The 23645-nt window shown below is 44.3% G+C and overlaps 1 protein-coding gene across 1 annotated transcript in view; it reads left to right on the top strand.

The window, feature by feature from the left end:
• foxred1 (FAD-dependent oxidoreductase domain containing 1) overlaps nucleotides 1-23645 on the top strand; it is a 50448-nt gene that overhangs the window by 12644 nt on the left and 14159 nt on the right. The window contains exons 3-8 of the mRNA XM_038779514.1: nucleotides 5081-5191; nucleotides 13186-13304; nucleotides 14680-14774; nucleotides 15969-16070; nucleotides 21739-21815; nucleotides 22867-23027. Coding sequence (XP_038635442.1) covers nucleotides 5081-5191; nucleotides 13186-13304; nucleotides 14680-14774; nucleotides 15969-16070; nucleotides 21739-21815; nucleotides 22867-23027 — 665 coding nt within the window. The remainder of the gene's footprint in view (nucleotides 1-5080; nucleotides 5192-13185; nucleotides 13305-14679; nucleotides 14775-15968; nucleotides 16071-21738; nucleotides 21816-22866; nucleotides 23028-23645) is intronic.

The raw sequence follows: 23645 nt of genomic DNA, 5'->3' as shown, positions 1-23645 counted from the left end.
GGAGACAACGTTGACTGCACTGCGCTCACTTACTTTCTTGGTTACCCCTTCAAAAAACTCAATCAAGTTCATGAGACATGACTTTCCCCTCACAAAGCCATGCTGACTTTCTTCAATTAGCACTTGCCTGTCTAAATACCTGTAGATCCTGTCCCTCAGAATACCTTCTAACAATTTACCCACTACAGAAGTAAGGCTAACCGGTCTGTAGTTGCCAGGCTTATCCCTACAGCCCTCCTTAAACAAGGGCACAACGTTTGCTACCCTCCAATCTTCAGGCACCTCTCCTGTGGCTGTCGATGATTCAAATATCTCAGCTAGGGGCCGGCAATTTCCTCCTCAGCTTCCCACAACATCCTGGGATACATTTCATCAGGTCCTGGGGATTTATCTATCTTGATGCGCTTTAATACCTCCAGCACCTCCTCCTCTGTAATATGTTCGCTCCTCAAGACATCACTTTATATTTCCCTAACATTCGTGCCTTTCTCAACAGTAAATACTGACAAGAAATATTTATTTAGGACCTCTCCCATCCTTTGTGGATCTGTACATGGATGACCTTGTTTATCCCACGGCCCTACCCTCTCCCTAGTCACCCTTTTACCCTTTATGTATCTGTAAAAGCTCTTTGGATTTTCCTTTGCCTTATCTACCAAGTCAATCTCATGTCCCCTTTTTGCCCTCCTGATTTCTCAATTAACTCTACTCCGACAATCCCTGTACTCTTCAAGGGATCCACTTGATCCCAGCTGCCTATGCATGTCATATGCCTCATTCTCTCTTTTGACCATGGCCTCAATATCCCGGGTCATCCAGGCTTCCCTCCTACGAGCCTTACCCTTCACTCTAAGAGAATGTGCTCACCGTGAACCCTAGTTAACACCTTTATGAAAGATTCCCACTTACCAGCTGCCCCCTTGCCTGCCAATAGGCACCCCTCAATCAACTTTTGAAAGTTCCTGCCTAATACCCTCGAAATTGGCCTTGTCCCAATTAAATTTATATTTAGAAATTTAGAGTACCCAATTATTTTTTCCAATTAAGGGGCAATTTAGCGCGGCCAATCCACCTAAGCTGCACATGGGGTTGTGGGGGTGAAACCCACGCAATCACGGGAGGCTGTGCAAACTCCACATGGACAGTGACCCAGGGCCAGAATTCGAACCCGGGTTCTCAGCGCCGTAGTCCCAGTGCTAACCACTGTGCCGCCATGCTATCCCCCAATTTAAAATGTTAACTTTTGGGCACAACTATCGTTCTCCATAGCTATCTTAAAACTAATGGAATTATGATCACTGGTCCCGAAGTGATTCCTGACTAACACTTCCGTCACCGGCCCTTCCTTATTCTTCAAGAGGAGGTCAAGTTTTGCCCCGTCTCTGGTCGGGCCATCCACATATTGAATGAGGAATTCATCCTGAGACACATTTCTCTCCATCCAAACCCCTAGTGCCATGGCTCTTCCAGTTAATGTTGAGAAAGTTAAAATCCCCAACTATTACCACCCTATTTTTCCGGCAGCTATCTGTAATCTCTTTACATATTTGCTCCTCAATATCCAGCTGACTATTTGGGGGCCTATAGTACAGACCTCTCAAAGTGATCTCGCCCTTCTTATTTTTCAGTTCTACCCATATAGACTCAGTGGGTGAACCACTCGGATATATCCTCTCTCTATACTGCCGTGATAGTGTCCCTAATCAAAAATGTAACTCCCTCTCCTCTCTTACCTCCTGTTCTATCTTTCCTATAGAATTTGTACCCTGGAAAACTCAGCTGCCAGTCCTGCCCCTCCTTTAGCCAAGTTTCAGTAGTAGCTATAATATCCCAGTCATACAATCATAGAATTTACAATGCAGAAGGAGGCCATTCGGCCCATCGAGTCTGCACCGGCTTTTGGAAAGAGCACCCTACCCAAGTCCACACCTCCACCTATCCTCATAACCCAGCAACCCCACTCAACACTAAGGGCAATTTTGGACACTAAAGGCAATTTAGCATGGCCAATCCACTTAACCTGCACAGCTTTGGACTGTGGGAGGAAACCGGAGCACCCGGAGGAAACCCACGCACACATGGGGAGAATGTGCAGACTCCGCACAGACAGTGACCCAAGCCGGGAATAAAGATGGGATAAATTGCTCTTAGTGTCCAAAAATTAGGTGGGGTTACTGGATTATGGGGATAGGGTGGAGGTGTTGGCTTGGGTAGAATGCTCTTTCCAAGGGCCGGTGCAGACGCAATGGGCTGAATGGCCTCCTTCTGCACTGTAAAATTGTATTCTATTCTATCTTCCCAAGATGCTGTTGGTCCAACCAATGTCTCGCCTCCGTCCACTCCTGAAAAGCCAGAAGAAAGAAAACAAAACAAAACGGGAAAATCACCTCCCCCCACTCTGCACAAAATTACCACCCTGTTCCAAATTACCAAGTTCCAATCCTCACTCGGGCTCTCTCACTCACTCGGGCAGTATTCTTTCACCTCTTTGCAAATTTTTATTTTCTATTTACCCATATGCTTTTGAAATTTGTTATTGAAACGACTTCCACCACCCTTTCAAATACTGCGTTACAGTTCATAACCCATCAGGGTGGCACCATGGTTAGCACTGCTGCCTCACAACGTCAGGGACCCGGGTTCAATTCCTGCCTCGGGTGACTATGGAGTTTGCACTTTCTCCCCGTGTCTGCGTGGGTTTCTGGGTGCTCCGGTTTCCTCCAACACTCCAAAGGTGTGCCGGTTAGGTGGATTTGCTATGCTAAATTGCCACTTAGTGTCCAACGGTTAGGTGGGGTTACTGGGTTACGAGGATGGGGTTGGGGCGTGGGCGTAGGTAGGTTACTCTATCCAAGGGTCTTTGCAGACTTGATGGGCCGAAAGGCCTCCTTCTGCTCTGTAGAGATTCGATGATTATTCTATGATTCTAGCATTGTAAAAAGTTATTCTTAAATCTCCACATGACCCTCTTCTCCCAGCACCTTCAATTCTCTTGGCAATTATATTCTTTCCGATTTTAGCCTTAACTCCACTTTCCTGCCTGAACCCGATACACTCGACTCCCTTGCCAATCAAGAATCTGTCCAGTTCAGCCTGGCATATATTCAATGACCCAGCCTCCTGTGGAAGAGAATTAAAAGACCAACAACCCTCTTTATAGACCATAGATCATAGAATTTACAGTGCAGAAGGAGTCCATTCGGCCCATCGAGTCTGCACCGACTCCTGGAAAGAGCACCATACCCAAGGTCAACACCTCCACCCTATCCCCATAACCCAGTAACCCCACCCAACACTAAGGGCAATTTTGGACACTAAGGGCAATTTATCATGTCCAATCCACCTAACCTGCACATCTTTGGACTGTGGGAGGAAACCGGAGCACCCGGAGGAAACCCACGCACACACGGAGAGAAGAAATTTCTCATCTCCATCTTAAATGGGCGACCCATTATTTTTACGTCTGCTCCCTAGTTTTAGATTTCACCATGAGGGGAAACATCCCCTCAGCATCTTGTCAAGCCCTCTCAGAATCTTGTATGTTTCAATAAGATTATCCCTCAGTCTTCTAAACTGCAGTGAATACAGGCCCAGGCTTTCCTCAAGAGCCGCACTCCAGTGAAAATGGTTTCTCTCTTATCTGTCATAATTTTGAACGGCCCTCTTTAAAATGTCATCAAACCTTCTGTTCTGAGGCAAACAGCTTCTCCAGTCTGTCCACCGAGCTCGTCATGCCAGATGCCATTCCAGTAAATTTCCTCTGCCCTCGTCTAACTTGCACCCTTTGTTTTTTTTTTCAGCCTTCCAGCTCTCACTCCGTTTTAGGGGGTGGAACCTATTTTGGGGGGCGGGGGGAAATGTCATCTGTTTAGCTTGGAGCCTTTTGTTTCCTTTTTTCGGCTGTATTTTCTTTTTTGCAGCATTTTCTGCGACATAGCTGATTATGATGGTGAAGTTCTGAGAAATGGCTTTGGTGCATCTAATGCACCTAAGGCACTCTTTAATATATTTTCTTTTATGTCAGAAACATAGAATGGATCATTGATGGACAGGTATGTTAGCTTACTGGCTTCCAGATACAATTATACCAAACAAGTAAATTGTGCCTTTACGTTAAAAAGGGTGTTTCCTGATCTTTCCAGCATTATTTCAAGGCTTCTGGATTTCAAGGAAATAGAACAATGAACTCATGGAATGCGATTCTCAGAGCACTTGTAATTCTAAAATCGGTGACTGATTATTATTTCACCTCACCTTTGAGGGAATAGCCTTCTGGCTTTGGGCTACTACAGGTGCACACGTTGAAAGCTCAAGTGAATAGTTGTTTTTCTCATGAAAGCTGAGTTCCTGACTCAAACATCAAATCCAAACATTATCCTTACTACCTCCTCTCCCACTTCCTTTGGCCACGGTTTTTTGCTTTAATTTGCAATTGATATATGTACATAAATCTAAGTGCTGTGTCGAATCCTTGCAGAGTGTCTAAGACCAGCCCAGGATAGCCTTTTTTTCCATATAGCCTCTGTAGGACCTTCAGGATACAGAACCACCAATTTTCATGGGATTCCGATACAAATCCTTGTGCCACATTGTATGCTGGGTCTTAATCCTCTCCAGCCATCCTTGGGATCATTCAGACTTTAACGAATGACAAATAGTTTGTGCTTTGGACATGCACTGAAAAGGAAGTAAATTAAAATGGCCTCAAACCCAAGCAGTAGAAAGGGAATTTGTCCTGTTGTCTGAACTCTAATCAAAGCCAGGGGTGTAAGCACTTTGTCTATTTCATTGCACATGCAAAGCCAGGTTCTTTTAAAGAAGGGAATAATGTCATTGGGGTTTTGTAAGGGAATTAAAACTTGTGCTTGTTCTTTGTTTCTGCATGTTTTTATCCTCCTGTAGAGCAGTACAATATCTTCACTTTGTCTCATTGATTGACACAGTGGCATAATGAAGGAAAATGTTTTTTCTGTCAGTGTGGCACAAGGTACAGGTGCATTGACATTCTGTGACACTGGTCCACCGATGGTGTTTTGCTGTTTTTTTTTCTAGATACTCATTTATTTTCTTTTGCCCACAGTATGCCAAAGCCTCCACAGTCCTCTCAATAGGAGGAATTCGCCAGCAGTTCTCTCTGCCAGAAAACATCCAACTGTCCATGCAGTCTGCCCACTTCCTTCGCAATATACAGGTACAGATTGCTTGGGCTTGTCACATAACTGACTTCTGCTTAGTGTTTTTTTTTAAATAAACAATTTTATTGAGGTAGTTTTTGGCTTTCTAAACAGTTACAGACATCATCAGAAAGAAAGCAAAAAGGCAAAAATGTGCAAACATCCACGTATTTTCCCTCCTACTCTACTCTACCCCCCCCCCGCTGACGCTCACTCTCCCGCAAATAAGTCAATAAATGGTTGCCACCTCCGGGTGAACCCCTGCACAGATCCCCTCAAGGCGAACTTAATTTTTTCCATCTCCAGGAAACTCGACATGTCCGCAAGCCACCACTCAGTCTTCGGGGGCTTTGAGTCCCTCCACGCCAATAATTTTCGTCGCCGGGCTATCAGGGAAGCAAAGGCCAACACATGGGCCTCTTTCTCCCCCTGGACGCCCGGGTCTTCCGAAACCCCACAAATTGCCACCCCTGGACTCATCACCACCCTTGTTTTTAGCACCTGGGACTTGACCCCCGCAAATCCCTCCCAGTACCCCCTCAGCTTAGGGCATGCCCAAAACATGCGAACATGGTTCGCTGGACCTGGCGCATTTGTCCTCTATCCCGTAAAAATTTGCTCATCTGAGCCACCGTCATATGGGCCTGCTTAGTGTTTTTGTATGGTGTCTGAGGTTGAAGGTCTCGTGGTGGTTTCCAACTGGAAACCTATTTAGAAGAAAGCTTCGGTAATTTGCTCTTTTTGGCCATTATTTTCTCTCCTCTACTCGTAAACGTATGGAGGGGCGCAGCTCTGCAGGCAATGACAGCCATGCCCATAAGGTCTTTAAGTCCAGACAGTGAGCATTGGAAGAATATTTGACACTGCGGGAGCTGAGCATGGGCCTTTCTTGCATGAGGTTTGACTCGGATTTCCTTATTCTGTCCTGACCACTAATTATACATCAACGGTCATCCATGAGATCCGCTAACTTGGTATGGACGAGGGATAGAAGCTGGATTTCCCCAATCTGTATGACTATCTCACTGGCAACTCGCCCTCAACACTTCTTACATTCATTCTTTGTGATCTCTTCTCCTTGGTCTGATTATGTTGCTGTGTCAGATTTGGCTGCAAAGGTAGCAAACGTGCTGCTCGGTGTTCAAGATCCTGAACACTCACCCGCATATCCCCCTGATCACAGCATACAAATGAACTGCACAAAACTATCGCCTGCAATTGTGGATCAAAAATATTTGCTAGGCTTTCGTCCCAGAGTAATAAAATAGCTGATTATAGAAACTGTCTTGGAGCAAACCAAGTGTAAACTTTATCGGATAATGGCTCCTGCTTTCACCTGTTGTAATTTCCTGGCTTGTGCTTTTTAAACAAGATCCCACAAGGGATGAAAGTGCATTCCGGCTTGCAGTTTGGCACTTGCTGTATCTGAGATGAGGACCATGGTCCTTTGGACATGTCGTTTGCCTCTTAATATTAAGATTAATCTGCACCTTCATCAACAGGTATCTCTCAAAATTTGAGCTCGGTGAAAATAAGAAAGCTTATCAGGATCATTGGCCAACATTTTATCTGATAACCTTAATGCAAACATAAAAATGACAGGCAGGGAAATATCAGCTGGTCCATTAAGTCTACCCTGTGCTCCTGGTGCTGGAGCATCAAGATTAGGCACTTCCTACCAGAGCCTCCTACCTCCCGCACCCCCACCAGTCAGGCACTCTCCTGGGAGAAGCAGAATAAAGGAGTGAAACCCCATTTACAACCCCCCTCCCTCCCCCGGGTTTAAAGACACCAGAAGATTCCTTTCTGACCCCCTCAGGAATCAAAGGGAGATCAGGCTGATAAATATATTACTGCAGCTACTAATCCAAATAAGATGCAGTCTCTTTCCCAACTAAGAACTGGTCAAGCCATTCTCAAACCCCCCCATCCCTGCTTTGAAAGCAGACAGTGTCAGCAGCCATCGTGCTAGTCAGCAATATTTTCAAGGCAAATATTTTAGGCAATAAAGAACCATCTAACATTTAGTCTATTCCTATACGCGCATAGTTTAAACCCATGTCCCTTGGTCTCCCCAGCAGTCTTCATCATGCATGGCTTCTCAGATACTGAAGAAGTCTGTGCCTGTATGCAGGAAGACCTGGATAACATTCCGGCTTGGGCTGTTAAGTTGTAAGTAACATACTTGTCATACAAGTGCCAGGAAATGCCTATCGCCAACAAGAGAGAATCTAGTCATCTCCTTGTGGCATTCAATGGCATTACCATCGCTAAATCCCCCACTATCAATATCCTGGGGATTACCATTGGCCAGAAACTGAAATGAACCAGCCATCTAAATGCTGTGCCTATAAGAGCAGGTCAGAGGCTGGACATCCTACAATGAGTAACTCCGCTCCTGACTCCCCAAAGCCTGTCCATCATCTATGCACAAATCAAGAGTGTGATGGAAGACTCTCCACTTGCCTGGATGAGTGCAGCCCCAACAACACTCAAGAAGCTCAACAGGACAAAGCAGCCCGCTTGATTGGCACCCCATCCACTATTTTTAACTTTTATTCCCTCCACCACCGATGCACATTGGCAGCAGTGTGTACCATCTACAGGATGCACTGCAGTAACTGACCGAGTCTCCTTCAACAGCAACTTCCAAACCCATAACCTCTACCATTTATAAGGACAAGGGCAGTATATGCATGGGACCACCACCATCTGCAAGTTCCCCTCCAAGCCAAGCACTATCCTGACTTGGAACTGTATCGCTGTTCCTTTACTGTCGCTGGATTAGAATCCAGGAACTCCCTCCGTAACAGCACTGTGGGCGTACCATCACTATTGGACTGCAGTGGTTCAAGAAGGTGGCTCACCACCAACTTCTCAAGGGCAGTAACTGATGATCAATATCTGCTGGCCTAGCCAGTAATGCCCACATCCTTTGAAAATTTCTTTAAAAAACTTATCAAGCTCGAATTTTCATATAGGCTCAGAATCCAGCCTTCCATTATTTTATAAACCTCTACTCCCCATTAACCTTAAAAAAAGAACATTTTTTTTTAATGACCTGATCTTGGTGGGCCGCATGCGGACCGTGGGTCGTAGTTTGCCCACCCCAGATTTAGACCAAGTAAGCAATGTTACTGGGATTGCTAACAGTTGAGTTTCTTTGGAATCCATGGACAGGAATAGACATCTGATGGGAACTCGGGAAGGAACTTACTAAAATCCTTGTTGGTTTTGTGTTTCTCGTTTAATGCCCATTCGGCTGGCTGATTTAAAATTCACTGACTTCTGGTTTTGAACTGCCCCCCCCCCCCCCCCCCCCCCCCCCCCCCCCCCCGCCCCAAGCTGCTGTAGGAACTGATCTGGCAGATCCCCATGGGTTCGGTATGCTCTGAGATGTAGCCTGTGATGCCATGCTGATGGATTTGGCAAGCACCTATTCAGCTTATTTGCAATCCGGGCCTTGGACAGATTCTTGTTTGGGCTTGGTGGAGCTTTTCAGAAACTTCTGGAACAGGAGAAGCGTGTCCCATTTTGTCAGTTCTATGAAGGATTTGGGCAGAAAGCAGCTTTAAGGCACTCTCTCAGCTCTCTCCCTGCCAGGCGATTTTAGAGGCTCCCAGTCAGACCTGAGGAAGGCACTCCAATTTAAAAGACTGTAGGTAGTAGCCAGACCTGTGAAGGGGGACTACTGGTTTGAGAGGCTGCGAGCAGGTCCTCCCATCAGGTCCTCCCATCAGGTCTGTAATAGTTTAATCCTCTGTCTGAATGGCTGGGAAAAGCCCAGTCTGAGAACTCTCTTCACGATATAGCTAGAATCTCTGCACGGAGATCAAACAAGCAGTTGAACGGCAGAGTGGATGTAAAATCTGCTGTAAGCTCTCTAAGCTCTCAGGCAGAAGATTCCAGTAATCTCTCAGGGAGACCATCCGGTTGTTACATGATAGAATTGCAGACTTGAATCTTCTGTGTGAGGGTGATTCCCCAGAGGAAGACATACAGTCTGGGAGTTCTAATGGATGGTAGTCCTTAAAAGAAACAAACTCACCAATGGTTTGCATTCTGAGAAATCACATTCTGAAGAGATCGCTGCCTACAAGGACCTCAATCGCAGCAGCGAAAATCCTTAAATCTCTCCTACCCTTTTAATCCCTGTAATTTGTACTCCTTTCCCTATCCCCTACTATATGTTTGTCTTGTGCGTGTCTGGGTAGAGAATGGGACGCGGTTTTGGGAACAGATAGATTAGTAGACCATTGTTCCATTAGTTTTATTATGTTTATCTTTTGCTCATTATAAAAATACGGTTTGTTGATGTTTTACTTATAAACATGGTGCCTGTAACTCATTGGAGCAGTTCAGGGTTAAAGATCTCAGGAAAATGCACACAAATATTGGTTAATTCATTAATGTTGGAACTCCGGGGTCTGTGGCCTGGAACTGACCGAGCACTTGTCCAGGGTAACAAGTCGCACGTACAAATTCTCATTTGGACATGAGAATTGAATCACTGTTAATTCATTCATAGAATGAATTATAAGCTGTAATATAAAAAGCAGAGACCAAAGTAACATTAATGTTCTTACAAACTATATTTCATGTAGATTTGTGGAGCTTTATTGTACCCTTCATTTTGCTTGACCAATTTCTTTAGTCTTTCTACCATGGGTTTTTGATGCTCTGATGTTTAACGATTTCCCTAAAATGTTGGATTTAGTGGAATTTTAGGATGACAAGCAGTAGGAGCAGCATAGATATGCAGGCAGATGAGGTTTTACTAGAGAAATGTGTCTTCACACTGAATATTTGTGGAAATCTATGACTTTCTTAAAATGACAGAGACTTGAAGATTATCATAGAATTTGCAGAAGGAGGCCATTCGGCCCATCGAGTCTGCACCGGCTCTTGTAAAGAGCACCCTACCCAAGGTTAACACCTCCACCCTATCCCCATAACCCAGTAACCCCACCCAACACTAAGGGCAATTTTGGACACTAAGGGCAATTTATCATGGCCAATCCACTTAACCTGTACATCTTTGGACTGTGGGAGGAAACCGGAGCACCCGGAGGAAATCCACGCACACACGGGGAGGATGTGCAGACTCCGCACAGACATTGACCCAAGCTGGAATCGAACCTGGGACCCTGGAGCTGTGAAGCAATTGTGCTATCCACAATGCTACTGTGCTGCCCTGAAGATGTAAATTATTTGTATAATAGTTCATAAAATGTGAATTTTATTACTATAAACTGGAGTCTGACCTCCAAACCAGAGCCATATCACAGCATGTGACTGGAAAGGTAACTTCAGCACAGACCTGTGCCTTGGGGGCACTCTGAGCTGCCTGTGCACAATCGACACGTACACAAGTAAATGTTAACTGGAATGAGCAACTTTTATTCCGTTTCAATGGATACCTGCTAATAGTCTGAGACAGCACTGCACTTTTCACAGATCATTAATGGCAGGCACATTGCTCTATGTGTTCCTACACATGTTTGCTGTACTTTTATCAAGTGCAAAGGCTACCACTCCAATTGTGTGCAACTCTCCTGTGAACACCAGTGCAAGGTCAGATGGATAAATAAATGTTTCCCAGGCCTTATTTTATCTGATCCTGAAAGTTCTTGCACAAGCCACGTGTAGGAAACCACACATAAACTTCAAAGGGACTGTCGTGCACTTAAATACATTGCCGGCACAGTCCAGAAATAAAATTAAAAGGGTATGTTGATCAACTCTAGGCATTCCCTCTTTTAAAAATGTTAAGTATATGGATGGCTGCTGGGAGACAGCAGCTACACTCTGCAGCTTTCTGACAACTCTGTCAGTTACTTATGAACTCTGAGCTTGAGTACAGTAAGAGAAGTATCATAATACCTCAACATGACCGTGGTGGGTTAGATCTCGAACAACACTGGGAAATTACATAGACTTTACAGTGCAGAAGGAAGCCATTCGGTTCATCGAGTCTGCACCGGCCCTTGGAAAGAGCACCCCATTTAAGCCCACACCCCTAACCTATCCTAGTAACCCCACCTAAGCTTTTTTATTTTGGACACTAAGGGCAATCAGAATACAGGAGAGAGATAAGAGAACCTAGTGGAGTGGTGTAACAACAACAATCTCTCCCTCAACTTCAGCAAAACTAAAGAGCTTGTCATTGACTTCAGGAAGCAAAGTACTGTACACACCCCAGTACCGCATCAACTGGGCGAGATGGAGATGGTTGAAAACTTCAAATTCCTTGGTGTGCACATCACCAACAATCTGGTCCACCCAAATTGACGTGACAAATAAGGAAGCACAACGGCGCCTATACTTTCTCAGGAAACTTAAGGAAATTCGGCATGTCCACATTGACTCTTACCAACTTTTACAGATGCACCATAGGAAGCATCCTATCGGGCTGCATCACAGCCTGGTATGGCAACTGCTCGCCCCAAGTCCTCAAGAAACTACAGGGAGTCGTGAACACCGCCCAGTCCATCATGCAAACGCGCCTCCCATCCATTGACTCTGATTGCACCACCCGCTGCTTTGGGAAAGCGGGCAGCAGAATCAAAGATCCCTCCCACCCGGCTTTCTCGCTCTTCCAATTCCTTCCATCGGGCAGGAGATACAAAAGTCTCAGAACACGCACTACCAGATTCAAAAACTGCTTCTTCCCCGTTGTTACCAGACTCTTAAATGATGCTCTTATGGACTGACCTGTTCTTATAGAACAGTACAGCACAGAACAGGCCCTTCGGCCCTCGATGTTGTACCGAGCAATGATCACCCAACAACCCCCCCCCCCCCCCCCCTTAACCTTACTTTTTTAGGACACTAGGGGCAATTTAGCATGGCCAATCCACCTAACCCGCACATCTTTGGACTGTGGGAGGAAACCGGAGCACCCGGAGGAAACCCACGCACACACGGGGAGGACGTGCAGACTCCGCACAGACAGTGACCCAGCCGGGAATCGAACCTGGGACCCTGGAGCTGTGAAGCATTTATGCTAACCACCATGCTACCGTGCTGCCAAAGATATGTTCCCTTCACATATCTTCTCTACCGAGTAGTACTACACCCAATGTCTGTATCTATGTATTTACATTCTGTATTTTATATTTGCCCTATTGTGTATTTTCTTCTGAGCTACACATGGCACAGTACCTTTTACTGTACCTCTGTACGCGTGACAATAAACAAATCCAATTTCCAGTAATACAGCCTGGGAAATTACATAGAACATAGAATTTACAGTGCAGAAGGAGGCCATTCGGTCATCGTGTCTGCACCAGCCCTTGGAAAGAGCACCCCATTTAAGCCCACACCTCCAACCTATAGCAGTCACCCCACTTAATCTTTTCTTTTTTGGACACTAAGGGCAATTTATCTTTGCCAATCCACCTAACCTGCACATCTTTGGACCGTGGGAGGAAACCGGAGCACCCGGAGGAAACCCACGCAGACACTGGGAGAACGTGCAGACTCCGCACAGTGATCCAAGTTGTGAATTGAATCTGGGACCCTGGAGCTGTGAAACAACTGTGCTAACCACTGCTACTGTATGGCTCCTGTACCAATATACCTCTGCATTCTCCACAGCTTTATCTTCCATTATAGCACCTGGAGAAGGTGTAGCCACTTGCAGCAAGAAGACTAAGATGAGCATGCTGAAGTGGCTTTGTTGGGTGACAGACTCTCCTAAAGACTTTCCCTTAAGGTCCCTATCCACTCAAAGGATTAACAGTCTGGGATTGTGAAAGACGTGATAAAAATGCAAGTTCATTGTTTTTCTCACCAATACGGTTGACTGCAAAAGTAAGGAGAACAAATACCCACTTTGATTAGCTTGGACAAATATACCAGAAACTGTGTACACATGTTAACTAGCGTCTATCCTGGCTTTAATCATTGGAGGAGCCCCTTATGTGCTAAATGAATGGGATCTTCAGTAGGGTGGGTGGGAGTAGAACATTGATCGTGAGTTAAAGTTCACTCCATGTCTATCCAACAGGAACACCTCAATGTTTTGAATGAGGAACCTGTTGATATCCAGTTCAACCCATCAGGCTATCTGTTTTTGGCTGGGAAGGAGCAGAGTGAGGTTTTGGAGGAAAATTATCGAATTCAGAGGTGAGATGTTGCAAAGCTATGGTTTGAAATCCCTGTCATTCATGAGTTTCAAGATGATTAAATAACCAGAGTTAGGTGTATTTTTTAAGACTTTTTTCCCCCTATTTTCTCATCCCCTCTCTTGAGATGTGGATTCTTTTTTGTGGTATTCTTGCACCCTTCAGCATTTCTCCCAACTGTTTGTTCGTGCCGACCCCAGCAAACAAGTATTGGTAGGCTATTAAACCACAAGGATAAAAATTTAAGCCCAATCCCATCCACGCGTGATATCTACACTTGGAGCTACCTCAAAGCGTTAATTGATAGTGACCAGGGTCAGGTGCTACATTTGCTTGCTCAATTTAAAAATGGGAAACTAGCTATTTCTTCCTCCTTCCAAAGATATGTGTAGGTTTGGTGAGGAGGGGGTGCTTCTAGGATTGTGCAGCACACAGGGTGCTTAACTCTCCGTGCCACAAAATCAGGTAGATGCAAGTTTTGTGATGCTGTGTTTTGCTGAGTTTTCAACTTTAGATACACCATTGTGGGAAAGTGTGAATTGAAAAGGCATATGAGAAACTTGACTTTATCAAGCAAGGGATAGATTACAAAAGCAGGGAAGTCATGTTGGACTGTATAGAACCTTGGTGAGGCCACAGCTAGCATACTGAGCAGTTCCAGTTGCCACATTATCAGAAGAATATGATTGCACTGGAGGGGGTGCAGAGGAGTTTCATCAGAAGTTGCCTGGGATTGAACATTTAAGTAATGACGAGAAGCTGGATTGGCTTGGATTGTTTTCATTGGAGCAGAGAAGACTTGAGGGTGACCTGATCAAGGTGTACAAGATTTTGAGGGATATGGACAGGGTGGGTAGGGAGTAGCTGTTCCCCTTAGTTGAAGGGTCATTCACGAAGGCATACAATTTCAGGGTGAGTGATGGGAGGGGGTTTAGGGGGGAATGAAGAAAAATATTTTTACCCAGAGGGTGGTGACAGTCTGGAATTCACTGACTGAGCAGGTGGTAGAGGCGGGTTACCTCGCATCCTTTAAAAAGCACCTGGATGAGCACTTGGTGCGACATAACATTCAGAGCTATGGGCCAAGTGTTGGCAAATGGGATTAGGTAGGTAGGTCGGGTGTTTTTCATGTGTCAGTGCAGAAGGGCCTATTCTGCACTGTGTGGTTCTATGATTCTGTGGACGGCAGATTTTCTCTTGCTGGTGGGAAAGAAACTTTCAGCAGAGCCAATTTTTTTTTGCTTGTTCTGCCCCTTTGGTGGAGGATGTGCGTTGGTCACCAACCTGTAAAAAGAAAAGTGCACAATGATCAATTCAGGGGAAAGGGATTGCTAATGTCTAAATGAGAAAAAAAATAACATGTTTCCAACCTTTAGGGCTGAGGGAGCAGCCGTGACTCTGCTAACACCGCAGCAGATACAAAGTAAATTCCCATGGATCAACACTGATGGGGTTGCTCTAGCTTCATATGGTGAGTGCCACATGAAAATGATTTGATGAATTAAAAAGAGTTTAATCATTTCAAAAAAACATGGTGACTCTCGTATTTAATGAAAGACGTCACTGCTGGATAGTGGAAGAATTTCATGCAGACAGTGTTAAATCTAGAAAAACCAGGTTGGGTGCAGAGTACAACTCCAGTAATTCATCTGATCACCCAATCTCAAACGTGTGGCCCTTAAGCATGGTATTTTTATTCCCTATATCAGCCAGCCTATGGTCGTTTCTGAGTGACATGATTTTAAATAAAGGGCAGGTTTATGTTCCTATCACAATAAGAACATGACTACTCAAACATAGTACGAATTAAAGGCTTGGGTCACTGTCTGTGCGGAGTCTGCACATTCTCCCCGTGTCCGTGTGGGTTTCTTCCGGGTGCTCTGGTTTCCTCCCACAAGTCCCGAAAGACGTGCTTGTTAGGTGAATTGGACATTCTGAATTCTCCCTCGGTGCACTCAAACAGGCGCCAGAATGTGGCGACTAGGGGATTTTCACAGTAACATTACAGAGCCTACTTGTGACACTAATAAAGATTGTTATTATTATAACTGAGCATCATTGAGCAGGTTATTGCTGTGTAACTGCCACTTCATAGTACTACCGATGACACCATCCATCACTTTGCTAATGATCAGGAGTTGACTGTAGCGTGGCAATTGGTGGGATTGTCCTCCTTTTTCTGGGCAGGCCATACCTGGCCAATTTTCCACATTGTTGGGTAGATGCCAATGCTGTTGCTGTAATGGAACATCTTGGCTTGGGGTAAACTAGTTCTAGAGTCAAAGTTCTCCGTACTATTGTTGGGATGTTGATAGGGCCCATAGGCTTTGTAGTATCCAGTGCTTTGGAGCCATTTCTTAATATGGCCCGAATTGAATTGGCTGGAAACTGGCGTCTGTGACTCTGGTGACCTCAAGGGAGCCGAGGTGGATCCAGGTCACAGTTTTCTGGGCATCTCACATACATTAAAGGTTATAATAGGTTTTGATTTATACTTTATGATTGCATCTGAGCTTCAAGACTGATGTTCGACAATGCTGCAAACTGACATTAGGATGTAGTCAGTCTCCCTTTAGAAATGAATGGATAAGATACTCTACCAAAATTAATATGCAAACAGCCCGACCTTGCCTGTTAGTTGCTGATCTTGTGCTCTGTGGTATAGGTATGGAGAACGAAGGCTGGTTCGATCCCTGGCTGCTGCTGAATGCTTTCCGTAGGAAGGCGATATCAATGGGCGTGTATCCATGTCATGGAGAGGTAGTAGGTGAGTAACTGACATGCAAATATTTTGATTTTACAACACTCTTACTACAGATGGAGACCTTTTCAGCTGCCCAAACCCAAAGGGAGAGTGGGGTCAGAGTGCATCGTTTGGCACATTAAACCGTATCAGCTTTGGTCTTTTTGTCATTGACATAATTGGATTTATGTAGCTTCTTCAGAAGCTTTTTCCCAGGGTGGAAGAGTCAATTACTAGGAGACATGGATTTGAGGTGCGATTGGCAAAGTTTAGAGGAGATGTGTGAAGGAACTTTTTTTTTCTGGGGGATAGTGGGTGCCTGGAACTCGCTGCTGGAGGAGGTGGTGGAAGCAGGTATGATAGTGACGTTTAAGGGGCGTTTTGACAAATACATGAATAGGATGGGAATAGAGGGATATGGATCCATAGAAGTTTCTAGGTTAAACGTGCAGCATGGTCTGCACAGGCTTGGCGGGTCGAAGGGCCTGTTCCTGTGCTGTACATTTCTTTGTTATTCTTTCACAATCTCATGCCCTCACAACTAATTAAGTATCCCTTTAAGAATCATCACTGTTTTGATATAGCAAAGGTGGCAACCAAGTTGTGCACAAAATGATCCTTCAAAAAGATTTGAAAAAAACTTTTTTTTAAAAAAAGGTGCTTGTTGAGGAATATTAGCCGGACCAGTGGGCAGAACTACCCTACCCTTCTTCGACCTTGTAGTGCTTGTCCACAGATCCCTTAAGACGGTAGGACTGGTTAATAGGGTAGTTAAGAATTATGGGACACTTGCCTTTATCAGTCATGGCATAGATTATAAGAGCAGGGAGGTTATGTTGTAGCTGTACAAAGCTTTGGTTAGGCCACAGCTGTGTGCAGTTCTGGTCGTCTCACAATAGGAAGGATGTGATTGCACTGGAAAGTGCAGAGGAGATTCACCAGGACGTATTGGATTTGTTTTATTGTCATGTGTACTGAGGTACAGGGAAAAGTATTATTCTGCATACAGTCCAGACATCATTCCATACATTAAAAAAAAAGTAGGGCATACATAATTACAATGTAAATATATAGACACAGGCATCAGGTGAACATACAGGAGTGCAGTACTACTCAGTAGAGAAGATGTTTCAAGAGATCAGATCAGCCCATACGGAGGTCATTCAGGAGTCTGTTAACAGCGGGGCGAAGATGTTTTTGAATCTGTTAGTGCATGATCTCAGACATTTGTTTTGCCTAGGATGGAGCATTTGAGCTATGAAGAGAGGCTGGATAGGCTCAGGTTGTTTTCCTTCGAGCAGAGAGGCTGAGGGGGTCCTAATTGAGGTGTATAAGGTTGAGTGTATGTACAGGGTGGATAGGAAACAGCTGTATCCCTTAGTTGAATGATCACTAACATGGGGGCATAATTTTAAGATGAGTGGCAGGAAGTTTAGAGGGGAATTGAGGGAAGAAGAGCGATGGAAGTCTGGAATGCACTGCCTGGAAGGATGGTCGAGGCAGGAAACCTCCCAATCGTTAACACGTATGTGGATGAGCACTTGAAATGTCATAACATTCAAGGTTATGGGCCAAGTGCTGGAAAGTGGGATTAGTGTATTTTTGGCGGTGCAGACTCAATGGGCTGAAGAGCCTCTTCTATACAGTGTAACTCTGATCCTTGCATCAAGACTGCCACAGCACCGCAACGTGTTTCTCAGTTTACATCCGGCTTCTGACAATCCAGAGACTGGAAAATGTGGCCCAATGTGTGTGAAGATATATACTTGCAAATTGGTCAGAATCTTATCGGTGTCTGCGTGAGTTTCACCCCCATAACCCAAAGATGAGCAGGTGAGGTGGATTGACTGTGCTAAATTGCCCCTTAATTGAATCAAAATAATTGGGGTACTCTAAATTTATAGCTAAATTTGACTCTTGTGGAAAGGCCAGTTGAGTTAGGTTTGTTGGAGAAAACCTGGGGCCTGTAAGTTATGTAAATGTGATATCAGGTTTGTGGTTACTAGTTTGTGCAGTGAGTACTCATTGAGGTCAAGTGTTTGATAGGATCCTGGATGAGCTCCTGTTGATTACGGTCCTCTGCAACATGTTTAACTGCCTTCAGGAATCAAAGAAATTGGGGCAGTACGGTGGTACAGAGGTTAGCAGGTCGATCCTGGCCCCGGGTCACTGGCCGTGTGGAGCTTGCACATTCTCCCCGTGTCTGCTTAGGTCTCACCCCACAACCCAAAGATGTGCAGGAAAGATGGATTGGCCACACTAAATTGCCCCTTAATTGGGGGGGGGGGGGGGGGGGGGGGGGGAATTGGGTACTCTACATTTATTTTAAAAATGGAATCAAAGAAATTTCCCAGATTATTTTAACCATTAATTTAATCCTGATTTAGCACAATTCTGTAATGTTCTTTGATTGGGCTGATGTGAACAAAGAACATTAGACTTTGTTTTATTCCTAACACTACATTAAAGAATAACTAAAATGTCTAAGATGAATACAATTGGAAATAAATGTCTTATAACTAATTTACACTAAGATACAACAGCACTGCTCTAATCTACGACTTGGGATATCAACTCCTTACAAACACCTTCTGAAGGAATTCATTGTGCCTGCAGATCCTGGGACTCCGTACTCACCCCACCTGCTGGTAGGATGGTAGAACTACAACAGTAAAACATATAACTTATAATACACATGCAGATCATAGAACTTGCAGTGATGATGAACTACTCATATTATATACAGATGATAGTCTACCTATCATCATAGATTCCAGTCTTGTCCTGTTTTTCAACTTCTTCCTTGATCTCAACTCTTCCTGTCGCTGCTCAGGCCTTCAACCCTACAACCCCTTTTTCAATCTCTGTTGCCCACCAATTCTCTCCTTTCTTGATTTTTTTATTGTGTAAAGGTGCTTTACAAATGCAGACTTACTGAATTAGTCCAAGCTTATCCCTAACTGGTGTTAATTGCATTGTGACATTATTAGGCAGCTTTGGTGGACCAGCTGGTTGTTTCCATTAGTCATGTGCAAGGCAAGATGACTCAGGACTGCTTAAACACCCCACTGGAGGATGCTTGCACAGCGCTGATAGAGGGCTGGAAGCTCAACCTGGAATAGCACAGAGACCCAAAACAAGGGATGAAGCAAATATTGTATTTCCTTCTCCTTCCATTATTCATACTGTTTAAAGTTTGTTCCTCCTATTTTGTTCGCTATTTTCTACATAACTTAATCCCCACAACCAACGAAATAGTGAGTTTTAACACTATTGTTTGGGGCCAATATGAGTACACGTTAAGAGTCTTATCGGCAAGTCTGCAAACTATAACTACGTGTGTTTCAGGCAGTGAAAGTTATATAAAATTCAAATTAAGGGGAGCACAAGATCGGACTGGGCGAATGTGTGAAGTTTTGCACAGGATAATAGATGAAAGAAAATCTGGAACACTGAGGAAGCTCAAAACTGCAACACAATTTTAATGTGCGCTTCATTCTGAAATAAAGTTATCAACAAACTTTTCTCATATATGCATCACAGCCCATCATTTCAACAAGGGTCTTGGAAAGTGCAGCACGGTAGCAAAGTGGTTAGCACAGTTGTTTCATAGCTCCTTGGTCCCAGGTTCGATTCCAGGCTTGGGTCACTGTCTGTGTGGAGTCTGCATGTTCTCCCTTTGTGTGCGTGGGTTTCCTCCGGGTGCTCTGGTTCCTCCCACAGTCCAAAGATGTGCAAGTTAGGTGGATTGGCCATGCTAAATTGCCCTTGGTGTCCAAAAAGGTTAGGTTGGGTTACGGAGATAAAGGGGATAGGGTGGAGGTGTGGGGCTTAAGTCGGGCCCTCTTTCCAAGGGCCGATGCAAACCCGATGGACTGAATGGCCTCCATCTGCACTGTAAATTCTATGATACCACTCTATGAAAGAGAGGGCTGCTGCCACACCAGAATTTCCAATGAGATCCACAAAGCTGATTTGGATTTTATGTAGTTGCTCCTTCTCCTATATTATTGCTTCAATAATCACAAACTTCGATAATCTCAAACATGCACACTTTTTTGAGGATATTGTAAGCCCAGTACAAACAAATTTGGACGAACAATACCATATTTCTTTACACTGATCCTATAATAATAGCTGTTGTTTTGAATTGCCCGAAACTTGACAGCATGGTGTGATTAGTTATAGCTTATAGAATTCAAACAGCCTAATCTGTGCATGAGTACAACACTGAATAAACATTTAAAATTAAATGTTCGTTTTGACATCTATTGCAAGCTGTTTCACTTATTTCCTAGTAAATATGTTAAGCTTCCTGTTGAATCACTCATGACATACATTATAATTTTTCCACTTTACTGATGGCTACTCCATCCCAAGATGGTTATGCCATCAGTCAATACACATTATTCCACAGTCTACTGGCAGTAGGAGGCATTGGACTGCTGGCATTCCATCGTGCTTGGGTGCTGTTCATCATTCATTTGTAAGGTGACCTAGTGCTTGCAGTCATTTTCTAGACCAGAAAAATGATCACAAGCAGATGTTAAACCCCGCTTATTCATTAATTTTTATTTTTTTAAAAATAAATTTAGAGTACCCAATTATTTTTTCCAATTAAGGGGCAATTTAGAATAGCCAATCTACCTATCCTGCGCATCTTTGGGTTGTGGGGGTGAAACCCACGCAGATACGGGGAGAATGTGCAAACTCCACACGGACAGTGACCCAGGGCCGGTTCCTCAGCGCCGTAGGCAGCAATACTAACCACTGTGCCACCGTGCTGCCCCCGCTTATTCATTAATGTTCCACTATATAAAAGCAAATTACTGCGGATGTTGGAATCTGAACCTTTGACAAAGAGCAATCGGACTCGAAACGTCAGCTCTTTTTTTCTCCCAACAGATGCTGCCAGACCTGCTGAGATTTTCCAGCATTTTCTCTTTCGTCAATGTTCCACTATATATGTTGTACATGTAACTTCAATCCCAAGCGACTTGCCAGCTAAGAATACACAATAAATACTGACTTTCAATGTCATTCATATCCCAAAAGTTCCAGTCAGGCGGTGGACAGATTGTAGATTATTTCTGCATTGATTAACTAATGGTAGCCATGATGTGGAGATGCCGGCGTTGGACTGGGGTGAGCACAGTAAGAAGTCTTACAACACCAGGTTAAAGTCCAACAGGTTTGTTTCAAACACGAGCTTTCGGAGCACGGCTCCTTCTTCACCTGAAGAAGGAGCCGTGCTCCGAAAGCTCGTGTTTGAAACAAACCTGTTGGACTTTAACCTGGTGTTGTAAGACTTCTTACTTGATTAACTAAGGCAGACCAAATGACCTTTCGAATCCTTATCTACCTTGTAAAATGTAACATTAAACTCTTAAGAAAATACATCGGGGTGTTGATTAAGTTATGTGGACCCCATCTCATGATTATGTTAGTCTGTTTACAAAGCAAGCAGACAAAAACATAGGAAATATGCCCACGCCTATCTAACAAGACTACAAGGCAAAAATAAATGACTGATTTAGCAAGAGAGCCTTGCAGGCTTTTTTTTTTATCAGCTCAGTGTAAATGTGCCTCGATCAAATAGCAGACCCTTCAACTGGGCCAATAATGAAGCTACTGCATATACCAACATTGCTGCAGTCTTGGTACGTTTTGTTTAAAATCTCTATTCCGGCAGGTTTTCAGCACTCAACCAGGGAGATGGAAACAGATGACGGCAGGAGCGTCTCACTGAAAAGAATTCACCAAGTCAATGTACGAGACCAGTGGCCGTTTACTTCAGCTTCTTCATAGGAACAAGAACCTTCACCACCATTCAGTTCAACCCTGGCTGATCTTTATCTTAACTCCATTTACCTGATTTGGTCCTGTAACCCTTCCTACCAGAAAGTTATCAGTCTGTTTTGTCAACCTGAACAGTTTGGGGCAGGCATTTCTTAAGTGAAGAAATGCTTCCTGACATCACCCCTGAATGACCTAGCTATAATTTATATATTTTTTTATAAATTTAGACTACCCAATAATTTTTTTCCAATTAAGGGGCAATTTAGCATGGCCAATCCACCTACCCTGCGCATCTTTGGGTCATGGGGGTGAAGCCCATGCAGACATGGGGAGAATGTGCAAACTCCACGCGGACAGGGCCGGGATTCGAACCCATATCCTCAGCGCCGTAGGCAGCAGTGCTAACCACTGCACCACCATGCTGCTCTAATTTATGATGTTTTTGAGGTTCTGACCCTTTTGCTCTGGATTCTCCCACCCGAGGTCACCGTTCCTGTCCCCACAACTGGAGCACCCCCTAATCTTCCGTAGACGAGGACAAAAAACAACTTGTCTATGCAATTTTATAGCCCTGATATCATGCTGGTGAATTTGCACTGGAGCCCTCCAGACTTTGCATCCTTTCTCAGAAATGAGCATAGTACTGTAAATGGGGTCTAACTAAAGTTTTATTTAACTTTAGCTGTTAACTGTACCTCGCTCCATCCCCAGATCAGAGTGTGATTAAGGCAGTGTAACAAAGCGGCTGCATGGACATTTGTGAAACTGAAGCAGTTACTCTGACTCACTTAATAATTGCAGCTGAACAACCAATCTAAAAAAAATAATTTTTCATTTGTTGCTCCCTGACATGTGCTGCTGAGGCTGTTGCCCCCTCATTACACAGCTTTGGGTTGATGCTCTCTGGTGTCTATTGCTGGACTGGTGCTGTCCGGCATCTGCTGGTAGGGTTATGGCATGAGCTTATAGTCAAGTGATGGACTGGGAACTAGTATTGACCCCTGCTGTGTCTTAATTACAGGTCCGGATGCCAAATAGTATGGAGTACCAGCCAGTGGAGTGTGCACTGATCATAAATGAGGCTGGGGCATGGTCAAGCAAAGTGGCAGAGATGATTGGTATTGGTGATGGGCCTGAAGGCACCTTGGAGGGCACAAAACTTCCAGTGGAGCCCAGAAAAAGGTGAGCAAATGAAGCAGGGTTGTGGTGAAATGCAGAACAGGGAAGGCTGCATTGAAAGGGAAAGAAAAGCTGCCATGAAAATTAAAGATTTCTCTTTTATCATAGTGGGAAAACTGCAAAATAAGGGACTGCAAGATTGGTTGTGAATGAAGTTCTATTTTACCAATGCCTGCTGGACCAGTCAGTTCACTAAAGTCTCGTGTGCGAAATGATATGCTCAAGTAATAACTGCAGGCACCATCTGAGGGTGGAATAGTCAGGGGTGCATGGGATAGAATGGTTTCTGACTGTAATTTATGCACATGGACACTTTAATCCCAGCCTGAGTCACAAAGGAAAACAATTTGATTTATTTTAGCTTATGCCAATTGAAGCTCAAGTGTAAAAACAAACAGTGACAGCATAGATACAAAGTTGAGGGATAGGAAGCAAGAGTAATAAACAGTTGTTTACATCCAGAAGAATATATGGACACCAGGTTCCCTGTGATGAGTGTCAAGGCCACTGCTTTTCTTTATATGTTAGTGACTTAGATATGCGGGACACTCTTTCAAAATTTATGAATGTCATAGAATCATCAAATCCCTACAGTGTAGGAGACTGCCATTCAGTCCATTG

This window comes from Scyliorhinus canicula, chromosome 19 (genome assembly GCF_902713615.1).
Source record: "Scyliorhinus canicula chromosome 19, sScyCan1.1, whole genome shotgun sequence".
Lineage (NCBI taxonomy): Eukaryota > Metazoa > Chordata > Chondrichthyes > Carcharhiniformes > Scyliorhinidae > Scyliorhinus > Scyliorhinus canicula.
The sequence above is the reverse complement of the archived record's forward strand: the minus strand, read 5'-3'. Positions and strand labels throughout refer to the sequence as shown.